Source organism: Musa acuminata, chromosome BXJ1-7 (genome assembly GCF_036884655.1).
Source record: "Musa acuminata AAA Group cultivar baxijiao chromosome BXJ1-7, Cavendish_Baxijiao_AAA, whole genome shotgun sequence".
Classification (NCBI taxonomy): Eukaryota; Viridiplantae; Streptophyta; class Magnoliopsida; order Zingiberales; family Musaceae; genus Musa; species Musa acuminata.
In genome coordinates, this window is record NC_088333.1 from 7,593,057 (window position 1) to 7,606,974 (window position 13,918).

At 42.9% G+C, this 13,918-nt stretch overlaps 2 protein-coding genes and 1 pseudogene across 2 annotated transcripts; all 3 read left to right on the forward strand.

Annotated features, from left to right (window-relative positions):
• The first annotated feature begins 816 nt into the window (after positions 1-816).
• Positions 817-5,199, forward strand: LOC135678565 (cytochrome c oxidase subunit 5b-2, mitochondrial-like; annotated as a pseudogene).
• Positions 5,200-5,336: 137 nt separating this feature from the next.
• LOC135680121 (U-box domain-containing protein 12-like) lies at positions 5,337-7,663 on the forward strand. Its single transcript, XM_065194107.1, has 4 exons — positions 5,337-6,266; positions 7,021-7,112; positions 7,197-7,266; positions 7,607-7,663. Exons 1-4 carry the CDS (start codon positions 5,337-5,339, stop codon positions 7,661-7,663), a joined length of 1,149 nt encoding a protein of 382 aa, XP_065050179.1.
• A 1,810-nt stretch (positions 7,664-9,473) lies between these two features.
• On the forward strand, positions 9,474-11,349 carry LOC103991288 (protein kinase PINOID 2-like). The gene is made up of 2 exons (XM_009410690.3): positions 9,474-10,136; positions 10,232-11,349. Exons 1-2 carry the CDS (start codon positions 9,517-9,519, stop codon positions 11,109-11,111), a joined length of 1,500 nt encoding a protein of 499 aa, XP_009408965.2. The 5' UTR covers positions 9,474-9,516; the 3' UTR covers positions 11,112-11,349.
• Positions 11,350-13,918: the final 2,569 nt, after the last annotated feature.

Consider the following 13,918-nt stretch of genomic DNA (forward strand, 5'->3'; position numbering starts at 1 on the left):
ATGCCTATTTAGTGATTAATGATTTCTATGTGAGTTTAATGATTTCTATCTAAGTTCTGGATGTGTGATTTGGAAGTTGGTTAAGGCTTCTTGATCAGTAGCAGCAGGTTAATATGATCAGAAAAGCTTGTTTGTGAGTCATTATTCAAACTAGTTGCTGCAGTTGTCAATTTCACGTTTGGGTATCTTGACAATGCCCACTGATAATAGGCCTTGTTTTATCCTATGCCATGCTTTTTTCTCTTTTTCTTTTTTTTTCGGTTTTTTAACAAATAAGTTTTATATGTGCATGTTTGCTTTTAAGTACTCCAATCAAAAGTAGGTTAAGCTTAATTTATGCTTATGATTGATTAGGTGATAAATATCGAAGTCACTGAGACTATTTTTTCTGCTGTAAGAAATCTTATATTGGTCTTTTATAAAAATAAAATAAATAAAACTCTCTATGGAGAATTTTGAAAATAATTCAATTTTATGTATATGCACTTTTATTTATTTTAAACCTTTTTTAATCAAACGAGTGAAGATTCAAAGGTTTGACTTTCTCGGAACATAATAAATTCTTGACGTTTTAGATTCTTCTAAGCTGAACCATCTCAACCCAAAAAGAGCAACTCATTTGAAATATTATTATATCTTGCCTTGGGTCAATTGCCTTCATTTTTTTTTATGCGGTTCATGTAATTATATTACTATAACTATTGTTATCGATATCGTTATAATCGTAATGAATTTTTTTATTATTATTATTATTATTATTATTATTATTATTGGCGATAATTGTGTTCTTATACCTTTGTTCCGACCTAACTCGGCAACAGTGAAGGCCATTTAAAAGCCCAAGCTGTGTTGATTGGTCTCTTCACTCTCTTCTCCTCTTTACCGAGCCAAGAGCAGCCGAAAGGGGAGGCCCGGCCGTCGACCTGAGAACACAGCCGAGCGTGAGACGATGTGGAGAAGGGTTTGCGTCGCTTCCTGTCGACCCGCTCTCCGGAAGCCCCACGCCTCCGCCGCCGCCCTCGCCCTCGTGGAACACGCCGCGGCTCTCCTTCTCCTCCTCTGCCTCCGGTGGATCCTTCCTTCCTTCCTTCCTTTAGGGCTCTCTCTTCTTTTTCTTTCTGTTTTGATCTCGAGATCGTCGAGGCAGACGGGGGTTCGGTCGATCTCTCTTCCTGTCGTTCATGTTTCAGGTGATGGATCGTTGAAGAAGAGGGTGGTGGTGATGCCGATCTTCATGGAGCTCGAGGTTTCTTTTCCGTTTTCGATCCTTCTCTTCTTGGTGGGTGTTGGATGCTATGAGGTGCCGAGAAAATGACCATCTTTTGGTGGGTGTTGTCTCGTTTACATATCTAGGGGAAAAAGCGGTTCGATATGGACGCCGCCATAGGCCCCTTCGGCACCAAGGTAGGCAGAATCTTCGGTTCCTTCCTTGGATTTTCTTCTTCTCTGATGTGATTATAGAAACTTGCCTCGTGTTGACAGAATGCATTCGTGTACAACTTTCTCTTTGGGGAATCCCTATGCATACATATGCATCTTTCGTACTTCCTTTTGTGGCTTTAGACTGCTTTTTTGGGATCTTCGGGTTATGATGTAAAATGCCTGTTGATTAAGTTACGTCGGTGCCCGTTTAATCGATCTCAGAAATCAAGATGAAGTGATTCAACTCCTTTACGCAGTCTCTGTTCATAACAGTCTTATGCTGATGCTTTCGAAGCTTAAGTTGCAACTTGGAAAATATTAAGGGAGTTCTAATACAATGTTTTATTGTTCCATAAAAAACACAAATGCAAGTGAGAGAATGTATGACATTGGAATCCATAATGTTATATTTCTTCAGTTGTTAGTCTAGACAATGCTCGAAAAACAATAAAAATTCGTATATCTCTTGATGGATGTCTTTGGAGTTCTTTGGATGAAGTGCCTTGTTTTTGTTGATAATTCGCTATTGGGATAATGGGTGTTTTATTATTAGACAAGCTTGTCATTGATTTTCAGAATTTATTCACTTGATTCTTGCTCACCTGCATAGCATATTAGGTTTTTGTAAATGATTTGCGGAGATATGATGATGGTTTCCATTCCTGCATTGGGATGTGTGTCCAATGTTTTGTTGGTCTATAGATGAAGCAGCTGTACAAATTAATGCATATTATACATCTTATTCTTCTCTCTTTAAAGATAGAAACAAGTTTTTCAATATTCATACTTTGGGACATTGCTACAGTCAGTGGATTGCTTGAGACTATAAACAAGCTTTGGATCAAAACAAGCTGTTATTTGGAGATCCTTTTGGGTTTCCACACAGAAATCATGGCAAGTATTTAGGTACAACATGTTGAAGGGCACTTTATGGTGGTAATATGTTGATATTCTGATAAGTAATAACTACCAATGTCGTAAACCTTTGTGATTGGCCTTCAGTCATACTCATTTTGGTCACAATGTTACACACATGTCAGTTTGTTTTCAAAGAAAATTTCAAACCAACACGAGCCTTTTGTGTTCTTCACAAATTCAAACTGAATTAACCTTATCTGTGGGATGACGAAAAGAGAAACCTACATAATGTAGATCCGCATTTTGGAATCTATGGTAGTCATATTGTACATTATGTTGTACTACACATCAACACTTCTTATATTGTTACTTCAGCAGGTTCCAATTTATTTTTTAGCTTTAAGCTGGACCATAACCAGGGTTTCTCGGTTTTTAACTTTGCAAATTGAAGTGAACTGTTTCATTTTATTTGCACATAGCCAATGCTCATGCCACACCTCATACTAGAAACTTCTAGTGGTAGAAGGAGATTTTTTTTTTGACAGGTATCACAAATTAGCTGGCTGTAGTCTATAATGAAATGCAAGGAGAGATTTAAAACATCTTCTTTTTACTTCTCCTTATATGGGTGCCACTTAAACATCTCTTTACCTTTCCGCATATGTTATATTGCTTTTGATATGACCATGCACATTGCAAATTTGTTGTTTTGTGCAATGTGTTGTTATATTGTTTTTTGTTACCTTCTTTTTTTTTTTAACAAAATTTACCCTTTTCTCATTCTGTTTCACTTTTTTTATTTTGTATAATTTCAGCCAGTAAAGATTATCCATTTTTCTGGTAATACATCCTTTTTGTTGTTAAAATTTCAAAGTTTTCACTTCATTTTCATTTATTTTATCTTTTTTTCTTTGATTTTCACCCAATTACATAGCAACATCAGACTGGAAGGTCCCAATAAACTGAGGTTGGTTGCATGGATCTTTCATCTTTATCGATCTCTGTTTTAAGGCAACATACCTAGTTAAAAAAAGAGTAGTCAAAAATCTTTTATCTTATTTGGTAAATTAATTTTCTTAGGTTCCCTCTGTCTTTTCTTTTACCATTAAACTTTATTCACTCATATGGTCTAACCAAACATTTACTTGTTTCCCTTGAACTAGATCATACAATCCAGTTTTCTATTTTTGTTTAATGGAACATCTTTTAAAATAATAGTTTGATTTTAAGCCAATTTAATTTGGTTTTGACCTTTTTGCTTAAGAAATTTGATAATGTCTTTATCATTTTGGTTTTCATATGATTTCTTTCAGTTTTTCTAAGTAGACCAACTAAAGTCATTGGCAGCCCATATGAATGGCTCAGCACTGCTTAGGTAGTAATTGGGACTTTTGCCACTTACGATTGATTGATTACCTTGACAGTGAATTCATTATCTTGTCATATGATGAATTATTTTGTCATTTAGGCTCTTATAGCCTTTTCCTCATATTTAAAATGAACCACCTAAAGTCATTTGTGGTCCACATAAATGCCTAGCTGCCACTTAGACAATTTTAGCTTCTTCCACTTAGGGTCACCTAATCCACCTTGACAAAATTGTTCACCACGTTGCGACACATACAAACTAGCTAGCCTCCTTTAGGTACTTGTGATTTTCTAACATTTTTTATCAACAAGTTGATCAAACTAGGCATCTTTTTAACCATGTAGGATATCAGAGTAGATCAGTTTGATCCTTGATTTCTTCTTTATGACATGCTTTGCTTTCTTGGTCCGCTGACTTTGACTTTTGTTAGTCCACATCCTTGTAAGAACATTATATAATAAATTCCTCTTTTTTCCATAATTGATGACACCTAAGAGATTGAGAATCTGCAATAATGGTACATGATGTTTTTCCAAAAATAAAGAGTATCTAACCTAGGTTATGTTATTTCGGAACCAAATGCGTCCTAGATGCTGTTGGAAGTAGAATTAGAAAAATCAAGGCTTAATCCTGTGTTTTAATTCGGCAATGGTTTTTTAGGATGTTGTTCCCTATCAATTAGTGCAAATAACCCAAGTTGAGCAATATGCATTTCACAAGGTATTAGTATGATGTAGCATTATTGGAAACAGGGGATCCTTTATTTAGGTCCTTGTACATCAAAGTTTGCTCAGTATATTACTTGTTCTATTACTGCACCAAATTGTGCAGTTTTCTCTTGTGATCAATATCGTTTGGTCTACTTGTAGGAAGCGCCTGCTGTCATCGAAGCCTACTATGACAAGAGGATAGTTGGCTGGCTGTACTGGTGGCGAAGGCGGTAAGTTGATAAGTTTAAGATGGCTATGCCATTCTAACTTTTTGCTTTTGCAGGTCTCCTTCCATGCTATTACTTTTATCTCTTTCTGATAACAAAATAAAACAAGCGTTCTTTGTTCGACATCTTACCTTGGTTTGCAGAGGATAAGCACGATCTCATATGGTTCTGGTTGGAGAAAGGCAAACCGCACGAATGCCGGGTCTGCTCCCAATGCTACGTGGTAATTGAGACCCCCTTTTTTTCTACTAAGAAATCTTTGAAACAAATACGAGGCTACTGTAAGCTTTTCTTTTGGTTTCTGTAGCTCGAAGTGATCGGCGAGGGAGGGCCTCCGGATGACGAGGTTGATCTCGAGGTTTATGGCGAGGGAGGCTTGATCACGAGGTTGATGGCGAGGGAGGGCTTCACTAGACAATGAAGGCGCGGGAGGGCCTTCGATCTTTCTTGCCCAAGCATGGCTTATCTTTTTGCTCGCCCTTTTGCTTTTCCATACATTATCTGCACTGTCAAATACTCCATGGCTACATTAGACTATTCATTCTCTCTTCCTTGATATCAACGTCCGATCGTTGTAGGGATGCTAAGCTAATATTGTGAAATTGTTCTTGCATCGTGTTGTGTTGCGATACAAGTATCTGATGATTTCGATGCCAATGGATCATTGGAAACATCGTCGTCGACACCTACTCCGTTCTTCCGTCTTTAAAGTCAGCACCCGAAACGAAGCCACACAGCAGAAGCCCAACCATGCCAACCCAAGCCGTGGACGCCACCATCGCCGATTGCCTTGCTCAAGCCCAGTCGGACTCAGTGGAAGCTCGGACCTCCGCCCTCACCACCCTCTCTGCCCTCACCAGGCTCAGCAGCCGCAACCGAGACCTCCTCTCTCACACCCAACACGCTCTTCCCCTCCTCCTCGGACTCTCCCACTCCGAGCCCACCATCCCCCTCGCCCTCTCCGTCCTCCTCCATCTCTCCCTCAACCCCAACCTCAAGCAACCCCTGGCTGCCGTCCCCGGCTTCGTCCCCCGCCTCAACTCCCTCGTCCTCAGCCCCTCCGCCTCCACCCAGGCCGCCAAGCTCGCCGCCTCCCTCATCTGCAGCCTCGCCATGCACGACAAGAACAAGGCCCCGCTCGGCGTCTCCGGCGCCGTGCACACGGTCGTCGAGGCGCTTGGCTGCTCCGCCGCGAGGCCTCACGTCCTCAGCTCCCTCGCGGAGCTGGTACAGTTCCACGGCAACTGCACCCTAGCCGTCCGCGCCGGGGCGGTGCCCGTGCTCGCTAGGATCGTCGGAGGCCCCGCAGAGGACCTCGGCGCGACGTGCGTCGTCGTCCTGGCGCGCATGGCGAGGTTCGAGGAGGGCATACAAGCGATCCGGGAGGTGGAGGGGGTGGTGGGCACGCTGGTGGACTGGTTGAGGAGGGGTTGCATGGCGAGCAAGCAGAGCGCCATGGAGGTCCTGGCGAGGTTGCTCGAGGAGAGTGACGAACTCATGCGGGAGGCGGCGGGGAGGGACGACTTCTCCTCCTTGCTCGCCGACCTGTCGATCGGAGGATCCACGAAGCTGCGGGAGAAGGCCGGATTGCTCATGAAGATGATGGAGTCGTCGGATTTGGATTTGGATTGGGATGTGGAAGGAAAGCCCGCCCGTGGCGGAAACTCCATGAGACTCAAGGTGGAGAGAGATGATGGAGCGAGCGTTGCATGTTGATGCCGGTCAAATAGTAGTCATTAAACTCTCACTTTCTTGGGTAATCAGTTCATGGGATGAAGAGTACTTTGCTTTCTCATCATACTTGAGAATCACTTGGCTCATTAATCTTTCTCACCCTATTAAAAGAGGGCAAATCATGTACTCACTTGGCTCATTAACATCTCTCACTCACATGGTCTTTGAAGCATCAAATGATGTCAGAGAGTTGCACAAACCTGAATGCTATTGAACAGTGTATCATCTCAAATACCACACCTGAATGCACAGTAAAATACATGGCATTCTTCACTGGAGAAACACTGCAGATGTCATAAATGTGGCATCAGCTTGACAATTTTCTCGAGGGACTTTGTAGACACATTTTCTCGATCATAGTATTTTATTATTCCCTGTTGACCTCAATTGTGTCCAGCTTTTGTTATTGTTCTAAACAAAAGCTTCCTAATGCCAGATCTGAAATCTTACTCACCACATTTGAGTGAAAGATAGTCGATCAGCTTAACCTTATGAATCATAGTCCCAAAACTAATATTGAACTTGAGATCCAACTTTGAATGCATCTCCCATGTAGCTGAGATCCTTCCTGTGCACACAATTATACCAGGCAAGAAGAGCACTCGTACTGCCGATGGATCTCCACCACTTCATTAAATGAAACATTGAGTACAGGAATAAAGTAGTCTCTATACATCTGTTTTGCGACTGTCTATGATAGGATTCTGGAATCAGCAACACTCCAAGCATGCAACAATCTTTCCACCACCCTCAGTGCTTGCTGATGCCCGTAATGGTCTCACAAAACGTAAGGTTAGTAGATTACTAGTAAACTGCTCATCTACCTGTCCTCTCTTGGATCATCCAGTGTCTTCTATCTTCTTCGTGGGTTGTCAGGTTGGGTCCATGCATGTCTGGAGTTTCTGCACATAATGGGAAGGAAGTCCGCACAGCAATGGACATGATTGTGAGGCCAAGCTTTTCGTCAGACAAGAAGACCCTTTTTTTTCCTGTCCACATTGATTAGGTTTTTTGTTTGGATACAGACTGATTTTGTAGCACACAGAACCTTCCCCTGATCATGGTTCTTTCAAGGGGACAGCGTGTGGGCAAGGATAGATGGAAGGTAGTAGCAAGCATCGGACATGGGTGGCCATCTCGACGAACAGCTCACTCTTGTGGGAGCTTTTGGAGGGCTTGGCTAATGTAGTGCATGTTGTACTTAGTAGATGATTTGCACCTACACCTAATATGAGTTGACTTCCTTCAATGACTTTCACTTTATTGTTTTTGGCTTTTGCTTTTAGGATGATGAGGGCAGGTTTCGATCGTCCATCCGTTCGTCGTCGGAGGTGAATGATTGACGCCAATCACGTCGGTTTTTTCTATATGAAACACATCGTAAATCTTCAGAAAGAATCAGATGGATCTTGTCGAGCAGGATACAAACTATCTTTGATGAGTTATGAGGTGAGCCACACAACCTAAAAGGATCCTTTCTTACATATGGCTCAATATTTTCTTACATATGAGGTGAGCCACACAACCTAAAAGTGGGTGAATATTTTGTTTTTAGGAACCTATGACTGATTATTCCTAGTGGGTGAGTTCTGGAAACTAATTTTAATATGAAACCCGAAAGAGTTGATGGAAGAATATGGTATGAAGTAAAGATTCACAGAATTTACGTCTAATATAATCTCTCATGTGTCAGAAGAGAACATGGAAAATGGACAGAGAGGGGACAAGGTTGGTCGTTGTTGGTGAAGGCAGAGGCTGAGGGATCAAAGTTTTGCAGCCAGGGATAGGGCTTTATGCTTCCCATTGTGTTCCTCTCTCTTCTCTCAGCCCTGCAGCTGATGCTAAAGCCAAAAGGAAGATGATAGACGAAGCTGAGCCACCCTGCCTGCCTCCGGTACCAAGTAAAAGTCTGTAAGAATTGAGATGTGGTATATACGATCCATTTGAGGAGGCTTCTTCCACTCCTGTACTACCACCATCCTCTCTCTCTCTCTCTCTCTCTACAGGAAAACACAGCTAATGCTGCTACTCTGGCAACTCACAAGTCTCCAGTGTCAACAGGTAAAAGTTGATGCCAAGTGGAAGCTGTTTGACGATCTTCACCTTCTCTAAAAAACCATGATCAGATTGGCATCTACTTTTATGATTATTACATGCAGAGAAAACCACACTCTTCAGTTCTGTTTCCCTAAACCTAAAACCAGTACTTGAGTGATGAGCATGGATGAAGATTAGTCCTAATAGATGAACAAGTGAAACGATAGATATACATCCATGCCTTTAATGAATAGTAGGAAACCAGTGAATGAGATCACATGCCATTGCAAGCTAAGGTAGGCGATCTTAAAAGTAGGAGAAGAGTGACATGCGAGTAGGGCATTAATGTGCGGCACGGACACTGCATGCTTCACCTACTCATCTTCAACCTTCGACTTCTCTGTAAAGGTCCAATTCTTACGGCCACTCACGCCATTCCACCGCTACGAGACTCTCTCTCTCTCTCTCTCTCTCTCTCTCCAAGAAACCGTATCAAAGGGATCAATGTACACACTCTTATATGTGACAAAAGACTTTTCGACCGTCATGAAATTAATTATGTGGTGGATGACAATCTCTTTCTTTCTTTTGAAGGCTTGTATGATATATAGATTACATTTATTCTTTTATTTGATGACATAAATAAATAAAAAAACTATTACTTCAAATAATTATTAACAAAATTTTATTACCCAAACAAATAATCAAAAGAGGAATAATAGTGATGTAAGTGTCATTCGAAATTCGAAATATTTACAAATTGTTTTGATCATATTATTTTTTTTTATAAATCGACAAAAAAAAGGTACATAAATTTTATCTCATAATTTTATAATAATTTAATAAAATTTTTACCAACACATCTCAAATTTATAACATCACGTCAACCTAAGATTATAACACCTCACTATTATATTATATTATGTTATTTAGAAATTTTTGTAGTATTATATTATATCATATCATATCTATTGCAATTATAGTGTGAATTATGGGTCTAAATATTAGGAGTGACATATATCCAAAAATTTAGTTGTAATGATGTGGGTATTTTGGTCATTTCATCTTTAGAAACTAGTTATATAGCGCTATTTGAAGCATCTCTTTCTTCCAAGCTTTTGTCGCAAGCCTCGTTGAGCTACACAACTCCCCTCCTTCCATGCACTCCACCGCTCGAAGTCGCCAGCCCATGGCGGCCGCCGCCAGCCGAGACGACTCCGACCACGACAGCAGCTGCTCTTCCTTCAGCACCGCCCTCGACTCCCGCCGGAGTTGGATCAGCGACGTCAGCTTCGGCAGCTCCAGCTCCATCTCCGTCCGCTCCTACTGCGGCGCCAACGGAGGCGACGGCGCCGGGCACCACCAGCAGCAGCTGCTGAAGCCCCACAAGGCCAACCAGGCCGAGTGGGAAGCCATCCGGCGCCTGCGCGCCTCTTCTGGCCACGTCCGCCTCGACCACTTCCGCATCGTGCGCCGCCTCGGGAGCGGCGACCTCGGCAACGTTTATCTCTGCCAGCTCCGCGACCCTCGCTCCCCGGGCTGCCTCTACGCCATGAAGGTTGTCGACCGTGAGGCGCTCGCCTTCCGCAAGAAGCTGCAGCGCGCGGAGACTGAGAAGGAGATCCTCCGCTCGCTCGACCACCCCTTCCTCCCCACTCTCTACGCCGACTTCGACGCCGCCCACTACTCTTGCCTTGTCATGGAGTTCTGCCCCGGCGGCGACCTGCACGTGGCCCGCCAGCGCCAACCCGGGCGCCGCTTCAGCATCTCCTCTGCCAAGTAAGATCAAGCCCCTCTCTTGCTCTCCCAAGAGTTTCGTGGTGACCACGAGGAGTTTGACCGACGAACTGCGTGCATGCATGGCTCCTGTGCAGGTTTTATGCTGCGGAGACGCTCTTAGCGCTGGAGTACCTCCACATGATGGGGGTGGTGTACAGGGACCTGAAGCCGGAGAACGTGCTCGTGAGGGACGACGGCCACATCATGCTCTCCGACTTCGACCTCTCCCTCAAGTGCGACGTCGTCCCCAAGCTCATGATGCAGAGGCTCAGCAGCAAGCTCGCGGCCAAGAACGCCAAAGGCTCCATCTCCTCCTGCGTGCCGCCCATGCAGCCTGTGCTCTCCTGCTTCTACGGCGGCGGCGGCAGCAACGCCAACAAATGCGACAAGAGGGCGAAAACCGAGGACGACGACGACGACGACGACGACGCGGACGATCAGGAGCTCGACCCAGAGCTCGTCGCAGAGCCCATCGCCGCGCGGTCGAAGTCGTTCGTGGGCACACACGAGTACCTCGCCCCGGAGGTAATCTCTGGCGCCGGCCACGGCAGCGCCGTCGACTGGTGGGCCCTCGGGGTGTTCATCTACGAGATGATCTACGGAAGGACGCCGTTCAAAGGCGAGGACAACGAGAAGACCCTCATCAACATCATCAAGCAGCCGCTTGGCTTCCCCAAGGCGGCGGCAGCAGCAGGCAAGGAGTTGGAAGAGCTGTCGAGAGCTCAAGACCTGATATGCAAGCTCCTGGTGAAGAACCCCAAGAAGAGGATCGGGAGCATGAAGGGCTCTGCCGAGATCAAGAAGCATGAGTTCTTCAAGGGCGTCAACTGGGCTCTTATTAGGTCAGTGAGGCCACCTGAGGTCCCCAGAGACCCTCGGAGAGGAAGGAGCAGAACCCCATCGGTAGCTCAAAAGCTAAGCAAGAAGGCCAGGGATGAGCCATACCACATCCCTCACCACATCGATTACTTTTGAGTGCTAGCTTTTAGTGTACATACTAGAAGGAACCAATAAGCTGTGGACTAAGCTAGAAGAAAGACTCCCTTTCGTGGCCATGACTTGGGTTGATATCATTTCGGTCTCACCTTTTCCCTCTCCGTGAACTCGTAGTCTTTTCCTTGCCATCGTTCTGGTCTCCCTTTTGGTGTCTGTAAGCATTTAATCTTTTCTGTTTGACTATGAGAAAGGAGTGACAAATCTTATTGTATGAAAAGTGTTGTTCCGAAAGGAAACAAAAATCTCGCCTGCATGTCTCACACGAAATCTCACAGGGAAAGTATTGATTTGGAGATCTTGAGAAGATCAAATAAGATGGCGATGCTGTCAACCATATGTTGCAGGCAGGCATGCACGCACCATCTAATAACACTGACAAGTATATTTGATAGGTTGAGTTCATCAACAGACCATAAACAAGACGGGCAGGTAGATCTTATCTTGCTGCCGTGTCTGCCTGTCGATCGCCAAAGTTTGAGGCTCGAGAAAGCTTTGTATATACCCACCTTTTGCTAATTGGAGACCTTTCTGAAGCCAAGAAGCTTACGATATTATCGACAGTCACAAGAGCAATGTGTGACTTTGCAGTAGGAAAGACAACAATGATGCGGTGACAGGAAAGGCATCATAGCAGGTGTGGTCTCAGAGGTGTATGATGAACTGATGCGGTGCAACAGAAGAGTCAATATGTGCAATGATAGCCGAGCAAGAAGACACACAACACATGAACAGAGAGAGAGAGAGAGAGAGAGAGGCTGTGACTGCTACTGCTAGTTCTCGATGACTCGCAGAGGCATGCGCGCATCGTGTCCCATTTCCGGAGCTCGTATCACAAAGCGCTCATCCGCGTCCAGTGCTTGCAGCGTATATAATAGGATATGAGCGGGGGGCGTACACACCATGATGGAGATCTCAGCATGATTTGCTCCAATCCAAGTCTCCACCATGGCCACCGCACAGCAAAGCCAAAGAGGAAGAGACATGGCCTTAATGCTCTTCATGGCTGCACCCACACTCGATCAAGGCAGTAATATCCTCACCTCTACCTTTTGGATTCGAATCCAATTCACGTTTTACGTATCTATATGAAAGCATAAAATAGTGGCTGAAGTAAATTTAATGCAAGGCACCTTTGACTTTTCAGATGCCTTAGGTCTAAGAGGTCAACCCAATCCCAATGGATACCCAATAACATGCATAAAATTAATCTCACTTTCCAAGATGAATTCTGTGTTATATGTACTCGCGATTCGGAACACTTGCAAACCCTTTCTCCACCTAAATTTTTTGTTCACAGAGGCACGCAAATGGCAGACAGATTTGACCTCTTCTGATGGGAATCTCTTTGTCTTGCAACACATTAATTGTATATAAATAGGTCACGGGAATTCAAAACTCATGATTTGAATATTATAATCGACTATATAAATATTCACTTGGTTTTGAATTCGAGTAAGATTAAAATAAGAAATATGTGAGTCCTTCTGGACTGCTTCTTATATTTTTTTTTTTTCTTGATCTGATTTAAGATGAATTTAGGTAACAAAAAAAGATAGTTTGATGTTATTATTTATAGGCATATTAGAGACAGTAGATTTATAAATCAATCAAGAGCTTTATGGTGCTAATCTGTCATTGGGGTGCTTGAGTTCATCCTTTTATCAATTATAGTGATTGTAATGATCATTATATTTGGAATCTTCCTTTTCTTTGCAGTAATAATGAGGGTTTTTGAGTTCCATTTGGCAAAGAATAATGTCACATCATTGTAGCAAATGGCACAATTCGAAACCAACATCAGATGACTACCTCCCATTATTACATCAGTGTATGGTAGCACTAAATATTTTAGTCAGTAATAAAGAGACTAGACTTTTGAGATGAGAAACTCATGCTGTCACCATATATTTGATGGATACAATGTATGTATTACAAATGTATCGTTGTCATTATAATTATTTTTTATAAGTTATTTGTTGAATCTGATTTGTTTAATTTTTCTTCTTTTTTTTTTTGTGTGTGATTGAGCAAAATTTTGGGTCATCACTGCATGCATTCCTACAAGAGAAATCATGCAAAGGATCAGAGAAGAACACTAAGAATCCTTGGTAATGATGGACCTCTCTTGCCCTAGATATGCAATTGAAAACCTCATATTAACTCTCTCTCTCTCTCTCTTCCCCGTCCCTGATACATTCCAATCATGGGTTTCCCACTCTATGTGGGTGGAGAATAAATGATGAAGTGCAAGAGACAGTGTGTGGCTTCATGATGCTACAAGAAGCTATACAGACTTGGATGATTACTTTGAGGCGGGCGGGGAGGTGCATGGCATATGCATGAGAAAGAGCTATTCTCCCTCTCATCATTGCATGAGTTGAAGTCCATATGATGATGTGGTTATATGAATTCCAACAACACATGATAGTTACCTATTGAGTGGTCATTAGAACCATAGTTTTCCAACTACATGCAATGAATTGCTCCATTGTTTCTGGAGCTTCACTTGCCAAATAATTAGTGGGTTCATCTCTAACTTAGACTTTCTTTTCCATTATTAATCATCCGATCTTTACTGCTCATCAAAAAATTATATATACCATTTTTGTCCTTTTTTGGTGGAATTAGACAATGATCGACACTTGATAACTATGTATATACGTATGGGGTTGTATATTATTTATTGGATGTATTATAACGAATATTGAGCTGATGAGCTATGATATGGGCCGGCCCGTGGATAATGGGCCAAAGCCTTTAGTGGGCTGAACCCTCGGCTCGTTCTC